The sequence below is a fragment of the Merops nubicus genome, unplaced genomic scaffold, assembly GCF_000691845.1.
Source record: "Merops nubicus isolate BGI_N331 unplaced genomic scaffold, ASM69184v1 scaffold22513, whole genome shotgun sequence".
Taxonomy (NCBI): Eukaryota; Metazoa; Chordata; class Aves; order Coraciiformes; family Meropidae; genus Merops; species Merops nubicus.
The window spans coordinates 701-17,235 of record NW_008601270.1 but is presented as its reverse complement, the minus strand read 5'-3'; the positions used below and the strand labels follow the sequence as shown (position 1 = coordinate 17,235).

The window sequence follows — 16,535 nt, the reverse complement described above, 5'->3', positions numbered from 1 at the left end:
TTTGAGCCCATGCACAGCCCCAGGGCTTAAGGATGGGTGATGGAGAGGACAGGTTGGGCAGGAGCTCATCGCTGCTGAGGTGGAAGAGGAGGAGGAGGAAGGTCAAGTTGAGGACGGGGAGGATGAGGAGGACGAGGTCAGGCACAAGCTCACTTCTGCTAGAGGAGGAAGAGGTTGGGCAAGAGCTCATCGCTGCTGAGGTGGAAGAGGAAGAGGAGAAGGAAGGCCAAACCAAGGAGGAGGAGGAGGATGGCCAGGTCAGGCAGGAGGTCACTGCTGCTGGAGGAGGAAGAGGAGGAAGAAGAGGAAGAGGTGGGGCAGGAGTTCGTTGCTGCTGAGGTGGAAGAAGAGAAGGAAGGCCAAGTCAAGCAGGAAAACGAGGAGGACAATGAGGACAGCCAGGAGCTCACTGCTGCCGTTGGTGGAGGAAGAGGAAGGCCATGTTGGGCAAGAGCTCATCGCTGCTGAGGAAGAAGAGGAAGAGGGAGGCCAGGTCAGGCAGAAGCTCATCCCTGCTGAGGAGGAAGAGGAAGGCTGTCACATGAGGCCAGCAGACCCCACGCAGCCACGCTCCTCTGTGGCACCACACACCCACCCACTGCCACCTCACTCCTGCAGGAGGGGGGCAGAGGGGATCCGTGCAAGGCCCAAGCACAGGGTGCAGCCCCCTGGGGCCATTTGGGGAGGAGGATGAAGAGGAGGAGGAGGGCAGCGAGCCCTGTTCCTACTTTCTAGGGCAGCACAGGAGGGACGGTGGCTGCATTCAGCCACCCCCTCCCCAGAGAGCCGACAACTCCCTTTATTTAGCAGCAGTTCCCCACTTCCCAAAACCTGGTTTCTGGCAGGGGGGGAGCGAGGCACCAACCCCCCTCCAGCACCACCACACGGGCAGGCAGCACGATGCTTTCGGCTTTTATTCAATTAATGCAGCAATCTATACAAGGAAAAAAAAAAAATAATAATCCTAACAGAACCATGAAATTCCAAACCCTGACAGCGAAGAACCGATTTCTTCCTGTGAATCAACCAGAATTAAAAGATTCCCCCCCCGCCTCAGACTGTACATAAAATAATCTCTGCCCCATTTACAGCGTTTCACACGGTACTTCTCGTATCCCAAACTTCAGAACTGTACAACTTTGTTACAAACCAAGCTTTTTCCTAGGAAAAGCTGACGGGAAAAAATATTGCCACTTTCTTTTTTATTTTATTTCTTTTTTTTTTTTTTAAATTTTTATTCATTCATAACAAAAAAAAAATATTAAAATCAGAAGCTTTAAAAAAAAAAACAACCGAAACAACACGCTAAATTAAAGTCAGCCAGAACTTGTCAGTGTGGGCAGGGGCACGGGAAGGAGTGGAGATGTTTCTTGACCAAACGTTTCTCCTCCCAGCTGGGAAAAGGGAATGCTTTTGGCAGATAAAAGACAATTTGCTGCTGGTGGCCCCCTGAGCCCTCCCCAAAGCACGGTGGCCACATTGACCCATGGGTGCCAACGGCACCGAAAGCACCGAAAGCTGAGGGCCGGAGCCCTCTCCTCATCCTGGAGGATGCCACGGGTGAGCCAAGCCTCCAGATTGGGACCGTGGCTCCAGCCTAACAGCTGGAGGAGTCTGGCAGATGTGGAGCCAGAGGTGGCAAGGCTGCTGTGGACAGCCCTCCCCTCCTGCCTCTCCTCCGTGAGCCCACGCCAGAGCTGTCGTCAGTCACCGCGTTGTCCTGAGACACCCGTGACACCAACAAACCCCAATTCCTCCTGCTTTTGGCAGAAAAGCTGGGATGGACCCCACCAAAGGGGAGACAGACCCCACCGAAGGCGGGATGGATCCTGCCAAAACCAAGAGGGATCCCACCTGCCTCCCCCTCCTTAGGAAAGGGTTCGCCTGGTCCGAGCCGTGGGTGCACGGGGTCACCACACTGGACTAGCATCATTCCCAGTTTTGGGCTGAGTTACACAACTGACACGCTGTGGGTGGATGGAGAGGAGGTCAGAGCACACTGCTGGACAGATGGACACGACAGGTCTGTACAGACTGTGTCTGTAGAGGTGGGGAAGGTGACCTGCCCACCCGCTGGGGACTCCTCCCCCGGGTCAGCCCGCTTGTGTCCCACGCTCTCTCTCTCCAAAGTGTCAAGCCCCAACCAGTCAGGTCAAAAACAAAGTGCAGAGGAGAACAGAGGGTGGCTGGAGAGCAGCTCCATGGCTGCCAGCTCAGACCCACCATGGGGATGAGGGAAGAGCCCCCAACTGAGGCGTGTGGGGAGAACAAGAGAGGAAGGGTTCCTGCATGCGTAGAGGCTGCACTGGGACCAGGGTGAGGTGATGGCTGGTTCTGGGCTAGAGGCAAGACCTCAGGATGTTCTGCTGAGCCTTGAGCAGAGAGAGAGCCAACACCTCATCCCCTGCTCTGGGAAGCAGCCCCAGAACAGCCAGTTGCCTCCAGCTTCGTTTGGAGTTGAGACAGAAGGGCACAGAATCCATATTGCAGAGGTAGGAGTAAAACTGGGAGCTGGTGGGGGAAGAGGGAGGAGTGGGCTGGGCAGAGCTGAGACCACCATCAGCAGTGACCATGGGCACCACCAGCAGCACCACAGCAGAGCCCAACACTGAGGAGGGCACAGGGCATGCCCAGGATGAACCCAGAAAGACAATGAGAAGCAGTCGTTGGAAGCATCCCACTAGCAGGTCCCTGGGCTGCTGGAGATGTTTACACCAGCCGTAGGGAGGAGAAGGGATGGCTGCTATCAGGGGAATGCCAGCATTTCCAAAACAGGGGGTTGGCAGCCAAGAGCTGGTGTGGATTCTCTGCAGAAAGCTGGGAGGGTGAGGAACGTCGCTTCAAACGCTAAGCGTGGCCTGAAAAAGGCTTTTTAAAGGTTTCAGAAGCAGCAGAAGCAGGAACCTTCAGATCTCTGGGCACACAAGACGTGTTCCTTCAAAGGCTGGCCGTGAGGCTGTGCCCTTACCTCCCCTCTGAGCCAACGGGGCTCTCACCAGGAACACAATCAGATAAAGAGAATCTGAGACAGGCACTGGGGGCCTCCCCTACAACACCCCCTGCAGATCAGCGCCGTGCTGGAGTCATTTTCTTGGCACTAACGTGGGTGCTGGATCCAGCCTGAGCAGCAAACCCACCAACAGACGAGCGGCAGGAGCTGCAGAAGACCGCGGGGAAGGCAAAGGACCTGGAGACCCAGATGTCAGCCAACACTCTCCATCACCAAGGAATGGTGCTCCAGGGAACAACGCCTGGGTTTTGGGGGTTGGTTTGGGCTTTTTTTTTCAACTTGGAGCCCCTCAAGACAGCAGCAAACGGGTTTCAAAATATATTACATCTTTTTATTGCCAAGCGTGCAGACCATGAAGTGTGTGGGGGACACGACACTAAGAAAAACTACAATTTGAGGGAGGGCGAAGCAGTAAAAATTTAAAAATAAGACTACTCCTTACAACTGCCAACACTTGGGTTCAAAGAATCGATTGGAGGAAGTTTCTTAAAAGTAGGGTTCTAAATATGGTGTTGGGCCCCAAACTTTGGAGACGCCGAGACTTCGGCCTGGGCCAACGCAATCCGGGTGGAGGAGGGGAGGAAGGTGGCCCCTTCTAGCACTCAACTCCTCACCACCCAACACCCAACTCTTCTCAGCATTTTCTGTAGCAACCAGAAAACCCCCTATCCCAGAAATACAGGCAGAAATACGCCAGGAGGAGGCGGGCAACTTCTGCAGCACTTGGAACTGGGACCAAACCAGACCCTTGCAGCGTCTCTCCTCCTCCTCTTCGCTATCCCCAGCTCTGGGAAGCAGCAGGGCTCTTCCAGAAAACCAGAAACCAGAGCTCAAGTACATTCTTCTTGGAGAGGGCAGGACAGGGCCACAAGGCCACGAGCCCAGGGGGGATTGGAAAGGAAACCTATGGCATTTAAAACCAGTACTAAAGTGCAACAAAAACCATCCTAAACCCTTTGAAATCAATCGCAGTAAGAGGGGTCTGCAAAGCTTCAAACTTCCAGTTACTGCAGGGCACCCTTAAAACACAACCCAACAACAACAACTAGGTAAGAGCAGACCAAGGAGCCCTTTGGTGAAGCGAGGCATACGAGGCCACCACAGAAAGTTTCAGCTCCTGGGGGTCAAAACATCATATTTAGAACATTTAGAAAGGAAGAAAGTTAAAAGCAAAAAAAAAAAAAACCCAACAAAAAAAAAACAACCCAAAAATACAACTCTTGAATCTTGCGCAATGAAACAGTTAAACTTTTTGGTGTTTTCAAAAGAAATCCCAACAAACAGCCTGGCATAACTTTATCTGCTTCCTAAGGGAGAGGTGCCCGTTTGACCCACGACTCGGGACACCATGTGCACTGGACGTGTTCCATCCTTAACGTGTGTCTCAGCATTCCTCCATTCATAAAAACAAAATTGCTAGATCCTTCCTGTTTACTCTTCAGCCTGAAAGGAAAAACCAAAACTGAAGCTAGATGGAAGATAGCCAGAGGGAGAAGAAAGTTTTCACAGACTGGAGGCCAATCTCCTCGGCTCCACGAGCCTGGAAAGCGCAATCCTCAGTGTCGCCTCATTTTCACTTTCCTGGCTGGGCTGCCATCCTCCTCTTCCTCATCACAGTCCTCCGTGTACTCGTAAGACCTTCTCCAATAGTTCTCAGAGCTGAAGTTGCTCCGTCTCCTATGTTTTGGTAAGAGGACTGAGCGCCTGTTCTCCTCTTTATCCATTTCCAGAATCCGTGGTCTGCGGGGAGAGAGAGGAAGAGGGAGTGAGAGCACATCCAGGATAGGGTTTAGGCATTTCAGGCATTTTGTGTCCTCGTGTGGACACTCTCTGCAGCCCCCCAGGCAATGTGATGGGGGATAGGGTTTCTGCTCACCCAGCACTAGGCACTGGGCAGGGCAGGAACAGGTCATCAAGTTGCACCTCCCACAATGACGCTGAGAACTTTGCTCTTCCACTTCCCAGGGCAAGGTTGGGCCTTTACCTGGAGCAGGGACGTTCCCACACAGCCCAGTAACCTCTTTTTGGGCAGCCAAGCACAGCTTGTGGCCCTGAGAAACATCCCTTGGGCAGAGGGGTCTGTTTTTCCTACAGCAGAGCTTGCAGCACAGACCTGAGCTCATTTTCTAAGCTGCTGGGAGGGGGTCCTTGTGGTGCAGGACCAAAGCATGGCTCCAAACTCCTCTGTCCTCTAGCTGGTTCTCTCAAACATCAGCACAGTTTGTTATTTTCTCCAAAGCTGCTTCTGCTCTTACATGAGATCACTTTGTTATAGGACTGGGCTAGTGGGCTGCACAGGGCACTTATTTTATCCTAGGTGGCAACTGCTGAGTTCCTCAAAGAGATTCTGCTACCTGCCAACTGTGCTGCTCACCTGTGCTACACTGGAGTCTTTGAGACCAAAGGAAGAGAAAAATATGAATTTGGTACCCATTTGCTGCAGGGGTCTGTGCAAGCCCCTCCAGCCTGGTAAGGTCACTCCAGGCTGAACAACAGCTCTCACAGATCTGTCCTGCATGATTGCTTCTGCAATCACACGCCGGCTGGCTGCGTGCTCACAGGTAAGCTGTGCAAGCCCCTCCAGCCTGGTAAGGCTACTCCAGGCTGAACAACAGCTCTCCCAGATGTGTCCTGCATGATTGCTTCTGCAATCGCACGCTGGCTGGCTGCGTGCTCACAGGTAAACCTCCACCTGCAGGCTGCCTTCTCCTCTTGACCCATCTTCCCAGTCAGTCAGAGTCCAGGTGAACGAGCACAGCTCATAAACAAGCCATCCCCACCCTCCTCACTCCAGGGCAGGTTGAAACACGGGCTGGGACCGCACAGCAGCCGAGCCCCAGGACCAAGCCAGCTTTTGGTTTTTAGATGGTGTGCAGAGAACATCGTCTTGGGAAGCTCTGGGATTGGAGAGCACCAGAAATACTGCACGACAGCTGGCAGGGCAGCTGTGTCTCACGGCTATCCTCAGGCTCACACAGAGCAAGGTGGTGTTTAAGGGAAGCCTTAAGCTCAAGCTGTCTGAAACCTCAGCAAGGAGCTCCCCTGAAGGTCAGGCTTTCACACGGTCTGGTTACACACACAAGGATATACACGTGCAGCTCTGCAAACAAAACAGGTCTGAGAAGCTTCCCAAGACGGCCTTCACCTCGCCCAGATAGCAAAACCTCAGGTTCTCTCCCAGGACTGCTCTCATAATATAGTTTAATGCAGCTGCACAGGTTGCTTGGCAATAGAGGTCAAAAATAATTAGCTGCAGGGAAACTATTGTTCTGAATGACTGCGTTATCAAGAGCCAGCCAAATCTATTGCTTCTTCATTATGCCACTCAGAGGATAAACAATGTAAGCTGCTTGCAGCCAGAGCTTAGCCTCCACAAGCCAAAGAGGAACACAGAAAGCACCTCATTCTGATAAAGCAGATCTGCACACCACAGAAAGCACCCGGGAGGTGCAAACTGGGGTGTTTTGCAACACCCTGTGCAGCCTCAGAGGCCAGAAACCTCAGACACACACTGACACCATCCCAAATATTGCTCTGAGGAGAGCTCGTCCTACCTGTGGGCAGCATCAGGATCTGCTTTGCGATGGGACCGCTTTGGTTTCAGGATCTGGTCCCGGTTGCTTCCCGACAGACGGTCAGAGTTATAACCTGGTGGCAACACAGAGCTACTCAGGGATTTTGTTTCCAATCGAGGTGCATCTAGTCTTGTTCTGCAAATATTTAAAGAGAAGAGAATTTGCAAGGAGTCTCTACAGAACCACCAGCGTGCTGCAGCAGAGGTTTGTCCTAGATGTGCTGCAGCGGAACCCTCAACCCCAGCTACACGGCTCAGGAAGAGGAGCAGGACTATTACACCCCACAGCAGAACAAGCTGCAGCTTTCTGGTACTTGGAGCTTCAGCTTTAACCTTCCCTGCCTTGGTTAGAGGGAAGAGAAAGGCCTAGGGACACACATAGTCATGAGGTGAGTGTGAACGGTGCTGAGCTCACCGCGATCCCAGCTATGGGATACAGAGCAGAGGTGCTGGAGCCCCTGTGAAATCCCAGTGACTCGTCAGTAACTTGCAGCTCCAGTTAAGCCAGCTGGGAGATGCCCTGCAAAATTCATCATCACCTACAACAGTAATAACTGCTTCTATCTGGAAACTCCCTCCTGTCTCAAGATCTCGTGGGGTCAGGCGTTCCTGGGCTTGACTAACAAAGAGCTGAAGTTGAGTTAGGTGGAGGTCTAGCAAAGAGGAGCTGCACCAGCAGCAGGGCACCTGCTCAAGCCACACCAGGGAGCAAGTGCAGCTTGTCCCAGAGCAGAATGTCACTGTGGCTGTGCACACGTGGAGGGAGGCAGTGGGCTGAGCAGCAGGGACAAAAACTCAACAGTGCAGCCTCTTGTCACAGCACTGTCACCATCTCCAAGCACAGCACAGTCGCCAGTCTCAGCTTCCAAGCTCTGTGGAAATCTATTTCAAAACACAGACAGAAGCCTGGGAATGGGCTAAACACACTAAAAGGTGATGCTGGAAACACATATTTCTGGAGGTTCCAAGCCACTTCCCAGAAGGAAAGGCACCCTGATGTTGTTGCTGCAGCCTGTCTCCCTCCTTGGGATTAGGGCTGAATACAGAAGGGGTCTGGGTGAAAGAAAGGGGATGATCACTGCCTGCTCTATATTGCTGAACTTCAGCTCCTGAGGGACGTTTCTACAGGAGAATCCCAACCTAAACTCCCTTGAGGAAGCACATCCAGTTGCCAAGCTTCCTCTCAGCACCCGGGAGCACCTCTGCAGTCAGGCAGGGCAATGCCAGGCTGGCACACGTGAAGCTGAGCACAGCATGCCAGGAACAAGGAATGCTTCCACAGGCAGCTGCCAGCTCTGGTCCACAGCGCCACCGTCCTGAGCTGCTCACAGCTCCAGGTCTGGACCCAGTCCAGCCTCAACACCAAAGGCATCACAGATCCTGCCCCGGACGAGGGAGGTGGTTTAGAAACCTCTCAACTACAACAGCAGCTAGAGGTATGCAATTAAATCCAACCAACCACCAAACACACTGCAGGGGAACAGCAGCCACGCTGTCTGTCCACAGAGCTACACAGGTACCAGCTGCAGCAGAGGCTCCACTAAAATGGAGAGCAAATCACCCACCAAAATTCAAGTTAAATAGACTAACTCCCTGATGTAACTGCTTACAAACGGCAGCATAAACCCTCTAAAATGACCTTCAAGACCAGCTTCAGCAGGTCTCATCTCTACCCCTCTCTTTGAGCACCTCACAGAATTCAGAGCACTGTTCCTTCCCCCACAGCCTCTCGCTCGAAGCGCTTCCAAACCTCGCTGGCTCCCCACAGCCCCGTGCTCAGGGCTGCAGGAAACACTGCAGATATCACCACGCCCCAGCACTGAAGTGCCTGTGACCTACTTGGTGAGGGCATTGCTCCCAAACACCCTGCGAAACCCAGCTACTGCTCCAGCTCCTGCTGCTCTCCTCTCCTGCCGAGGCGTCTCCAGAGCCTGGAGCCCGGCAGGCTCCAGCAGCCTGCGTGGAGCTGAACATCCCCACTCCAAGCTCCAGGGAAGTTCATGCTGCTCTACACCCCACCCAGTCCAAGCCCACTGGAAAGCTTGAGGCCGATCCTTACCCCCAGAGGAGGAAGAGGAGTTTTATGAGGCATCTGGCTGCTCCTGAGCCTCTCCTGCTAGCCGGCTAGCAGCGGAAGGAGCCGTTTTCCTGGTTGCATAATGCTCTATTTCAGACCACACGGAGTCCCATGATTCAGGACTAGGGGAGGGCAGGGCTGCAGCACGCCACGCCGTGGGCACAGAGGAAGGTCACCACGGCCCTGCTGTGCCTGCAAGCTGGGCAGGGGGGACAGCACCAGGGCTGAGAGCTGCAATTAATCAGCTCCATTTGGCAGCAGTCAGAGCACACCCTGTGGCACACAGGCGATCGCCGTGCGGTCACCGGGGCTGAGCTCTGAGGAGATTGCACAAAAATAATGATCAGGGGATTTCCACTTTGCTCAAGAGAAAAATCCTGTCGTGGTTCCAGTCAGCCTGTCAGTCAGGTCAGGCCAGGGCTGGCTGCGTGGGACCAGCAGAGACACTGCTGCTCTGACACTAAGCGAATCAGGGCCCTAAAATCAGGGGAAGACAGAAGGACACATGGCTACAGAATCATAGAGTAGTTTTGGTTGGAAAAAAGTGTTGAGTCCAGTCGTTCCCCCTGCACTGCCAGGGCACCACTGAACCACGTCCCTCACACCACATCTCCCCAGCTTGGAAACCCCTCCAGGGGTGGGGACTCCACCCATGCCCTGGGCAGCCTGGCACAGCCCTGGACAACTCTCAAGGGAAGAAATTGTTCCTCAGGCCAACCTTAACTGCCCCTGGTGCAACGTGAGGCTGTTTCCGCGGCCTGTCCCCTGGGAGCAGAGCCCGACCCCCACTTGGCTCCAACTTCCTGTCAGGAGCTGTGCAGAGCCAGAACAGCTCCCCTGAGCCTCCTCTTCTCCAGGCTCAACAACCCCAGGTTCCTCAGCTGCTCTTCACAGGACCTGTTCTCTGGACCCTACAGAAGAATCCACCTTCTCTGTTACACCAGCTTGCCCCTCACCCAGCTTCCCCCCCGTGCAGGCAAGGGGGCCAAGGCTGTGGCTGCAAGGCTGTGCCAGGGGAGCTAACAGGCTTGGCCTGTTCAGCAGCAATGTACCAGGTCAGCCAGGCACATCACTGCCCAGCTGCCATTTGAGGACAGTCAATTTGGGCAGCTTTAGCTTATTTAATAAGTCTTTACTAGGGAACTCCTCCACAGCACAGGACAGGCAGCTTCTCCATCCCAAATCCCAACTGCAGCAGCTACAGGATGTGGAGATGCCTTCCACTGGTGCTCCTCAGAGCTCACGCTGCTTTTTGTTGGATGCAGGAACCAACAACATGAACACAACAGGTTTTTAGTTCTTACTGCAACCTTCTCACCTAAACCTTCACATGGCAAAAAGCAGCAATCAGGTGGTTTGGTTCTCATCTCTCTTTCACCCCATTCTATCTGCCACGTCTCATCCTGCCTCCCTGGCTCAGTGCTGGTTTCTCCTGGCCAATGCCTCAGGGCTGCTGATCTTCTTGCCTTCATTTCATAGGTCTCTCTCACCAGATGTCCAACTCCACTCCACTGGCTTTGTGCCACATCTTCCTGAGGTTGCCAGACTCATTTGGAAACCACCCAAGCTGTCCAAAATCTCAGCAAGTCTGAATCCAGACCATTTTTCTGCTAGCCTTGGTCACAACTGCAGCCCTGCCACCAACACCCATGATTTCAGCTGGGTATACAACACTCAAGTTGTGTGTTTGCACTTGCACAAAGATTTCTGGACAGTGGAATTAGTGATAACACCTTCTAAGGTGCAAGCAACCTGGGTTAACGTGACAGTTGCATTTTCCAGTCTCCTGGTGAGAGAGGCTATTTCTGGGCACAAAAAATCAAGGTTATATTTGAGGGAGTTGGGGCAAAGGTTGGTTTGGTTTTTCTCCATTTTCTTAAGAGATTTAGGAACAAGCAATGGTTGATGAAATATGATCAAGTCAGCACATCTTCTAAAACAGGAAGCTTGCCTCTGAACCAGCTTACAGAGCTTGGCTTCCCAACACCAACCTGAGGGACAAGCTCAGGAAAGTGATCACTCAACTCACTGCACCCATTTCCCTTCAAAGCCAGCATCAACATCCCTGGAGGGCTTCCAGAGCTGTGGAGATGTGGTGCTGAGGGACACGGGTCAGTGGTGACCTGGCAGTGCTGGGGAATGGTTGGACTTGATGAGCTTAAAGGTCACTTCCAACCCAAATGATTCTGTGATCTTCCTCCCTCTCCCAGTGAAATTCAAGCCATGCTACCAAAAAAAAAAAACCTTCATTTGCTTTATAGCTTCAAAGCTATAAATCATCAGCTTCAAAGGGCTGTCCAGGTAACTCATGTGTGTGGGTATCATATGCTCAGACACCAGAATACATCACCCAAAACAAGAGAGTTCAAAATCCTGGCTGTTTGACATTCAGCAGCCAAGGGAGGCCAGATGTTTGGACACAAACAGCACTTGCAAACCTTCATCAGGGTGAAGTTCTGCTGCACATAGCCAAGAAGTGATGAACTCTGCAGTAACAAGTTCCATCTACTTCCACTGGCCAAGCAATAGGTAGGGGAAGATGCAACTGAGCATCAGAGTGACATCCAATCAAGATGTAAGATCAAGCCAGCAAATTAACAAGCATGGCAGTTGTATTTTCTTTAAAAGCTCCTTAGGAAACTTCACAACACCCCATCCAGGTTTATCTCACTGTGCAGAGGGCTTCAACACTCACTTTCGAAGGATGATGACAGCTCTTCTCTCCTTGATGTCCTGTGGTCGAATACAGTGTGTGATTTCATCAGCTGCATACCCACTGACAACAGAAACAGAAAGCCACTGTCAGAGAGGTGACAGGCAGCAGCAGAAAGCAGCTGCCAGCCTCAACATTGCACTTTGCTCCATCATTTCCTAACTTCCACCAGGAATTCCTCCTCCAAACACCGTTCCCCAGACACACAGGAGTTAGATTTACAGGAAGGAAGAAAATTCAGGAAAGAATGAGGACAGTCAGGGCTTTTTATTATTTTTTTTTTTTCTTGGACTCAATTTTTTAGCACACACCAGAGTAAACAACCACCTGCCACAACGTTGTGAAATAGGACATGTAGAAAATGAGTTTATGGAGCGTGAATTCAACCAAATCATTTATAAAGGAATTGGAAAGGGGGGAAAAAATGAGCACGTTGCTCCAAAGTATCTTCTCACACTTGTCCTTGATAAAAAGCCATCTCTCGTGGCTGAGATGTGCAGCACACACTCCAGAGTGGGTGAGGAGGTCTGTTAGCTGAGGAGGGGGTGCAGCACTGGTAAGAGATGAGTGTCTCACCCCCTCACCCAGGCACAGACGCTGCCAGCTCAGCACCCTCACCCTCCCCACTCACCCCCCTGTGTGGCCCATCCTCAGCCTGGCAGGAACATCACCCCCCCCCAACACAATGCACGTGGTAACCCTCAAAGGCAGACACACAGAGCAGCACGACTCCTCCCTCACATGGGTGCTGCTGAGCTGGTCCAAAGGCTGGGCCTGCCCCCTGCCTGCTGTTTGGAGAGTGGCTGTTCACTGAAGAGCCTTCTAGAGGCCACGACAGGGAAAGGAGAAGTTAAAACACCTTCAGAGCCTCCCAAAAGGGCTGGCTAGGACAGGGAAGACGTTGGGGGGGGTTTTTTTTTAGGAATGCCTTTGAGGGGACTCAAGCAGAGGCTGCCTGTGCCACACAAAGCTGGCACCTCCCCGTGCTGGTTTAACCTGAAGCAGAAATCCCTGAGCCAAGCCAGGAGCACGGCCTGGGTCACAGAACCCCAGCGTGGTGGGGTTGGAAAGGACCTCTGGAGATACCTCATCCAACCCCCCTGCTCCAGCAGCTCACCCACAGCAGGGTGCCCAGGATCATGCCATGGGGGGGTTTGGAATCTCTTTGAGAGGAGACTCCACAGCCTCTCTGCAGACTGGTCCAGGGCTCCATCCCTCTCACAGGAATTAAGTTTTGCCTCATGTCATGGGCTCCCAGGTTATTCAGGATGCCCAGAGCAGATCAGGCACACACAGGTCTGCTCTGGTGATGGGACAAGCTCTCCTTTATCTGCTTAGATAACCCACCCACTCACCGAGAGACGCACACCTCTCAGAGATGGATTTCCTGCTTGGAGGAGAGAGCTAAGAGTCTAAAACCTGATCAGTTGGAACAGGGGTTGATGTCCATCCTCCCCCAACCTCTGAGCACTGCAGAACAGGCAGCGTTACGTGAAGGGGCTTATCATGATGCTCTATTATGTTGCAGGAACCTCTGCATCAAGCTCCAGCGAATTCATTAATATCACCCACGTTAACGTTCACCCTGGCACATCCTCAGCAACACCCTGAAGATGAGGAGGTCTGCTTCCAGACCTGCCTGGTCTCCCAATTCTCACTCCCCAGGCAGGAACCTGCTTGCCAGCTCACTTCCAGAGCACTGCCAGGCAGAGATCCTGGTCCCCAAAGCAACAGCCCCAGTAACCCTGCCCAAGGCCCTAATGGAGAGCCACAAGTCTGTCCCAGTGCCACACTGGTGTGGGAAAACCCACCTCACACCAGATAGAGTGACAGCATCTCTCTGTGTGACCCTCCTGCAAAGGGGTTTGTGCAGGCACCAGGCAGAGGAAGGGAAGGAAAAGGTTATTTGGTTGTCATGCTTGTTCTGCTTTGTGCCAGCATGAACTTCTCACCCACTGCCCAGCCCCAATGCACCCTGGTGATGGGTGAAGGGGCAGATGCTGGAACAAGACACCCACCACGATACTGAGTGTCTATCCAGAGATTTCTTGCCCAGAGAACAAACCCAAAGTGTGAGGTAAGAGATAAAAGTCTCAATTGCTCCCCATGAGAACACCTGAACATAGCACCTCTGTCCTAGAGCTTTTTCCAGAACACAGAGAGGGGCAGATCCACACACTCCTCCAACTGACACCCCAACTCCAACTAACCTGGCAGCTCTTACACCCCCAGCTCCTCCCTGAGTCTCTTTTTCAGTCCAGAGGAGTTGCTGCTGGAACCTAACTGCTGCTGTGGAACACAACTGAGCCACATGGAGATGAAAGCAGATTTTTTTTTCTACAAACACCACCAGAAAGGAGACCCTGGAGTTCTGCAAAGTCTCCAGGCCAGCTCAGAAGCAGAGGGCCCATCACAGGATTTGAGCAGCTCAAGGTCTCACCCGTGGTTCAGGAAAGCTGCTGCCACAAACCAAGGACGTGACACCGACAGGTTCAAGCAGAACCTGAACCCATCTCTTCATCTCAGCACCACTGGCACACACAGAGCTTCCTCTGCACCAGCGGCCTGCTCTGAAGGATGAGACTTTTCTGGAAAAGAATCTAACCCAGGCAGCTGTGGAGAGATTCCTCCAGCTGGGCAGAAAGCAGGTTCATCCTCCAGAGGCTGCTACCATCAGCCATGCCTCGAGACAACCAGAGAGACAAACACCACCACGTTTCCACTGCTGTCACAAGCAGCAGGGAGACAAGCTGGAGCACTCACCAGCTGCAGAAGGGATACCCACATAGCACACGAGCTCTCAGAAATGTTACTTTTGGCTATTTATTCCTCTGGTTAACTGCAACTGCACAGTTTCCAACCACGGTGGGGAGATGCAGTCGAACAGAAGCTGGCTGGGGGCTCAGATTTCCTCCCTGGGATGCTGTGGGACACGGTGTGGTGCAGGGGTCTGGTTGGAACCACCCACCCCAGCTGGCTCTGCACTCCCCCAGCTCCCTCCCTTTACTCCAGCCTAAGCATTTGTCAAAGCACATGTCCCCCAGATGAACAGAACTCCTCCATCCCCTCCCCGCTGCTATCGATTGATGCTGACCCAATCACTGTTAGAAGAAAGAAATCCCACAAACATGGTCCAGCCAGCAGCCCCCAACAGACAGCTGATGGTCCATGGGACTGAAATCCAGTGTAGCTCTGAGAAGTTCAGCACAGACTGAGGTGCTGCCACCACTTTCTCCTGGCCTGGCTGGCTGCAGGACAAACCTGCCAGAGGACCCAACTCACAGAGCTGCAGCAGAAGGGACTGGGATCAGGGAATAATTTAGATTGGAAGAGATCTTTAAAATCATCAAGTCCAACTGTTCCCCCAGCACTGCCAGGTCCCCACCCTGTGTCCCTCACACCACATCTCCACGGCTTGGAAACCCCTCCAGGGGTGGGGCCCCCACCACTGCCCTGGGCAGCCTGGCACAGAGTTCAACAACCCCTGCAGGGAAGAAATTTTTCCTAACATCCAACCTAAACCTCCCCTGGTGCAGCTTGAGGCTGTTTCCTCTTGTTCTATCATTTGTTACTTTGCCTTCTGGAACTATTTCAATATTCATGCACCTCTGCAGCTATTTCAGACACCACAACTTGCTCCAGTATTACCCAATTCTCTAAGACCATGTAAATTTTTGCCCTCATACAGTGACATTATACAGATCCACTGGTTGTGGATCTTCAACCCACCCCTACCTAAAAAATAAACTATTTAGGTAACATTAATTTATTCTAAATGTGGCCTACCTGTAATTAACATCAAGAATACTGACAAGAAAGGATTATCCTACTGAAAATACAATACAAATCTATTTTTTTTTTTAAAAATAACTGATCCTCCTCTCCCCATGACAGGTTATGAAAACCTCCAAGGGCAGATCCTCACCACAGATGTGAAAGGAGAGGGAAAAGTGCTTTGCTGGAAGAGCAAAGGGCTGGGTAGTGGGTCACGAGGTGGCTCAGCCTTTGTCCTGCTGGCAGAGCTGCCCAGCCCAGCCAGAAGAATCTCCATTCCACCTTTTAAACACTAACCTGTCAGAGGTCTGAATGCCTTCCAGCGGGTTTGAAGTCTGCAAAACACCACAGCCTGCTCCACAGCAGGGAAATAAAGTCGAGGGAGGGATGAGGGGAAAGCCCCTTTGCAAACTCCCTGCTGGGCAGCTGGCTATAAAAATTGAGGAGGGCAGTTTGGGACAGGCTGCTGGGAGCAGCAACAGGAGAGGCCTGACCTGGGGAGAACCCGAGAATGGTATGGGGGCAAAGAGAGAGATCCCAGAGCGTTCCTCAGATCCTCACGACTTCCACAGGGTAACCAGAGGCTCTGCTGGCTTCCCCAGGAAGGCACCGTGCCAGCCCCTGCCACTGACCCAGCAGGATTTGAATCACCAGCGTGCCACTTCTATCTGTGCTGTTTCCCCATCTCCAGGGCAACTGCCTCCAGCGACTGTTTACCGAGAGAAGAAAAAGCCAAGTTTGGGGTGTTGACTTAAACATGACCAAGGGCTGGAGTTTGGACATGTAACCCTGAGAGTCTACCGAGGGTCTGCACCTCTGCCCAAACCCAGGAGGGATTTGCTCCTCCCAAACCGCTGGGGCTTGAGGGGAGACCTGCCAGAGCCAAGGAACAAGGAACTCCCATCCTGCCAGGATCATATCCCCACAGAACAATCACTTGGGCAGAATCTCTCTTAAGTGAGTGTTAAGTATCTGCTAACTGCTGTACCAAAATTGAAATAATCGCCCCTTTTTTTTTTTTTAACAGTCTATTATTTACTGGAAAGCAGAACATCTGTGGGGCAGCCAGAAAGCAACCCTGCTGCTGGAGGGAGAAAGTTCTCTGCCTTTGGTTTGTAGGATTGCTTCAGCCACATTAATAAAGTGATGACGGCGCTCAGGTGACGCTGGCCAACAACCCAAACACACAGGCCTGGGAAATGCCCCACTCCAATTCCGGGAGCTCTGAGCCAAGCCTCTTCCCGGCAGTTTTAAGGGACAGGAAAACATCATTCCCTGGTCCTGGAGCAGAAAAAAAGCACCTCTCCCTCCTCCTACCGTCCTCCTCTGTGCAGTCCCCAACACCCTTAGGATATAAGGCCACCAGAGCTTTCCCAGTGGCTTTGGC

The 16,535-nt window shown here is 52.5% G+C and overlaps 1 protein-coding gene across 1 annotated transcript; it reads right to left on the bottom strand.

The window, feature by feature from the left end:
* Positions 1 to 4,064: 4,064 nt before the first annotated feature.
* ALKBH5 (AlkB family member 5, RNA demethylase) lies at positions 4,065 to 11,460 on the bottom strand (the record flags this gene model as incomplete). The annotated part of the gene is made up of 3 exons (XM_008937952.1): positions 4,065 to 4,750; positions 6,565 to 6,720; positions 11,357 to 11,460. Coding segments are annotated over 3 exons (444 nt in total), but the record flags the coding sequence as incomplete, so codon positions are not given.
* Positions 11,461 to 16,535: the final 5,075 nt, after the last annotated feature.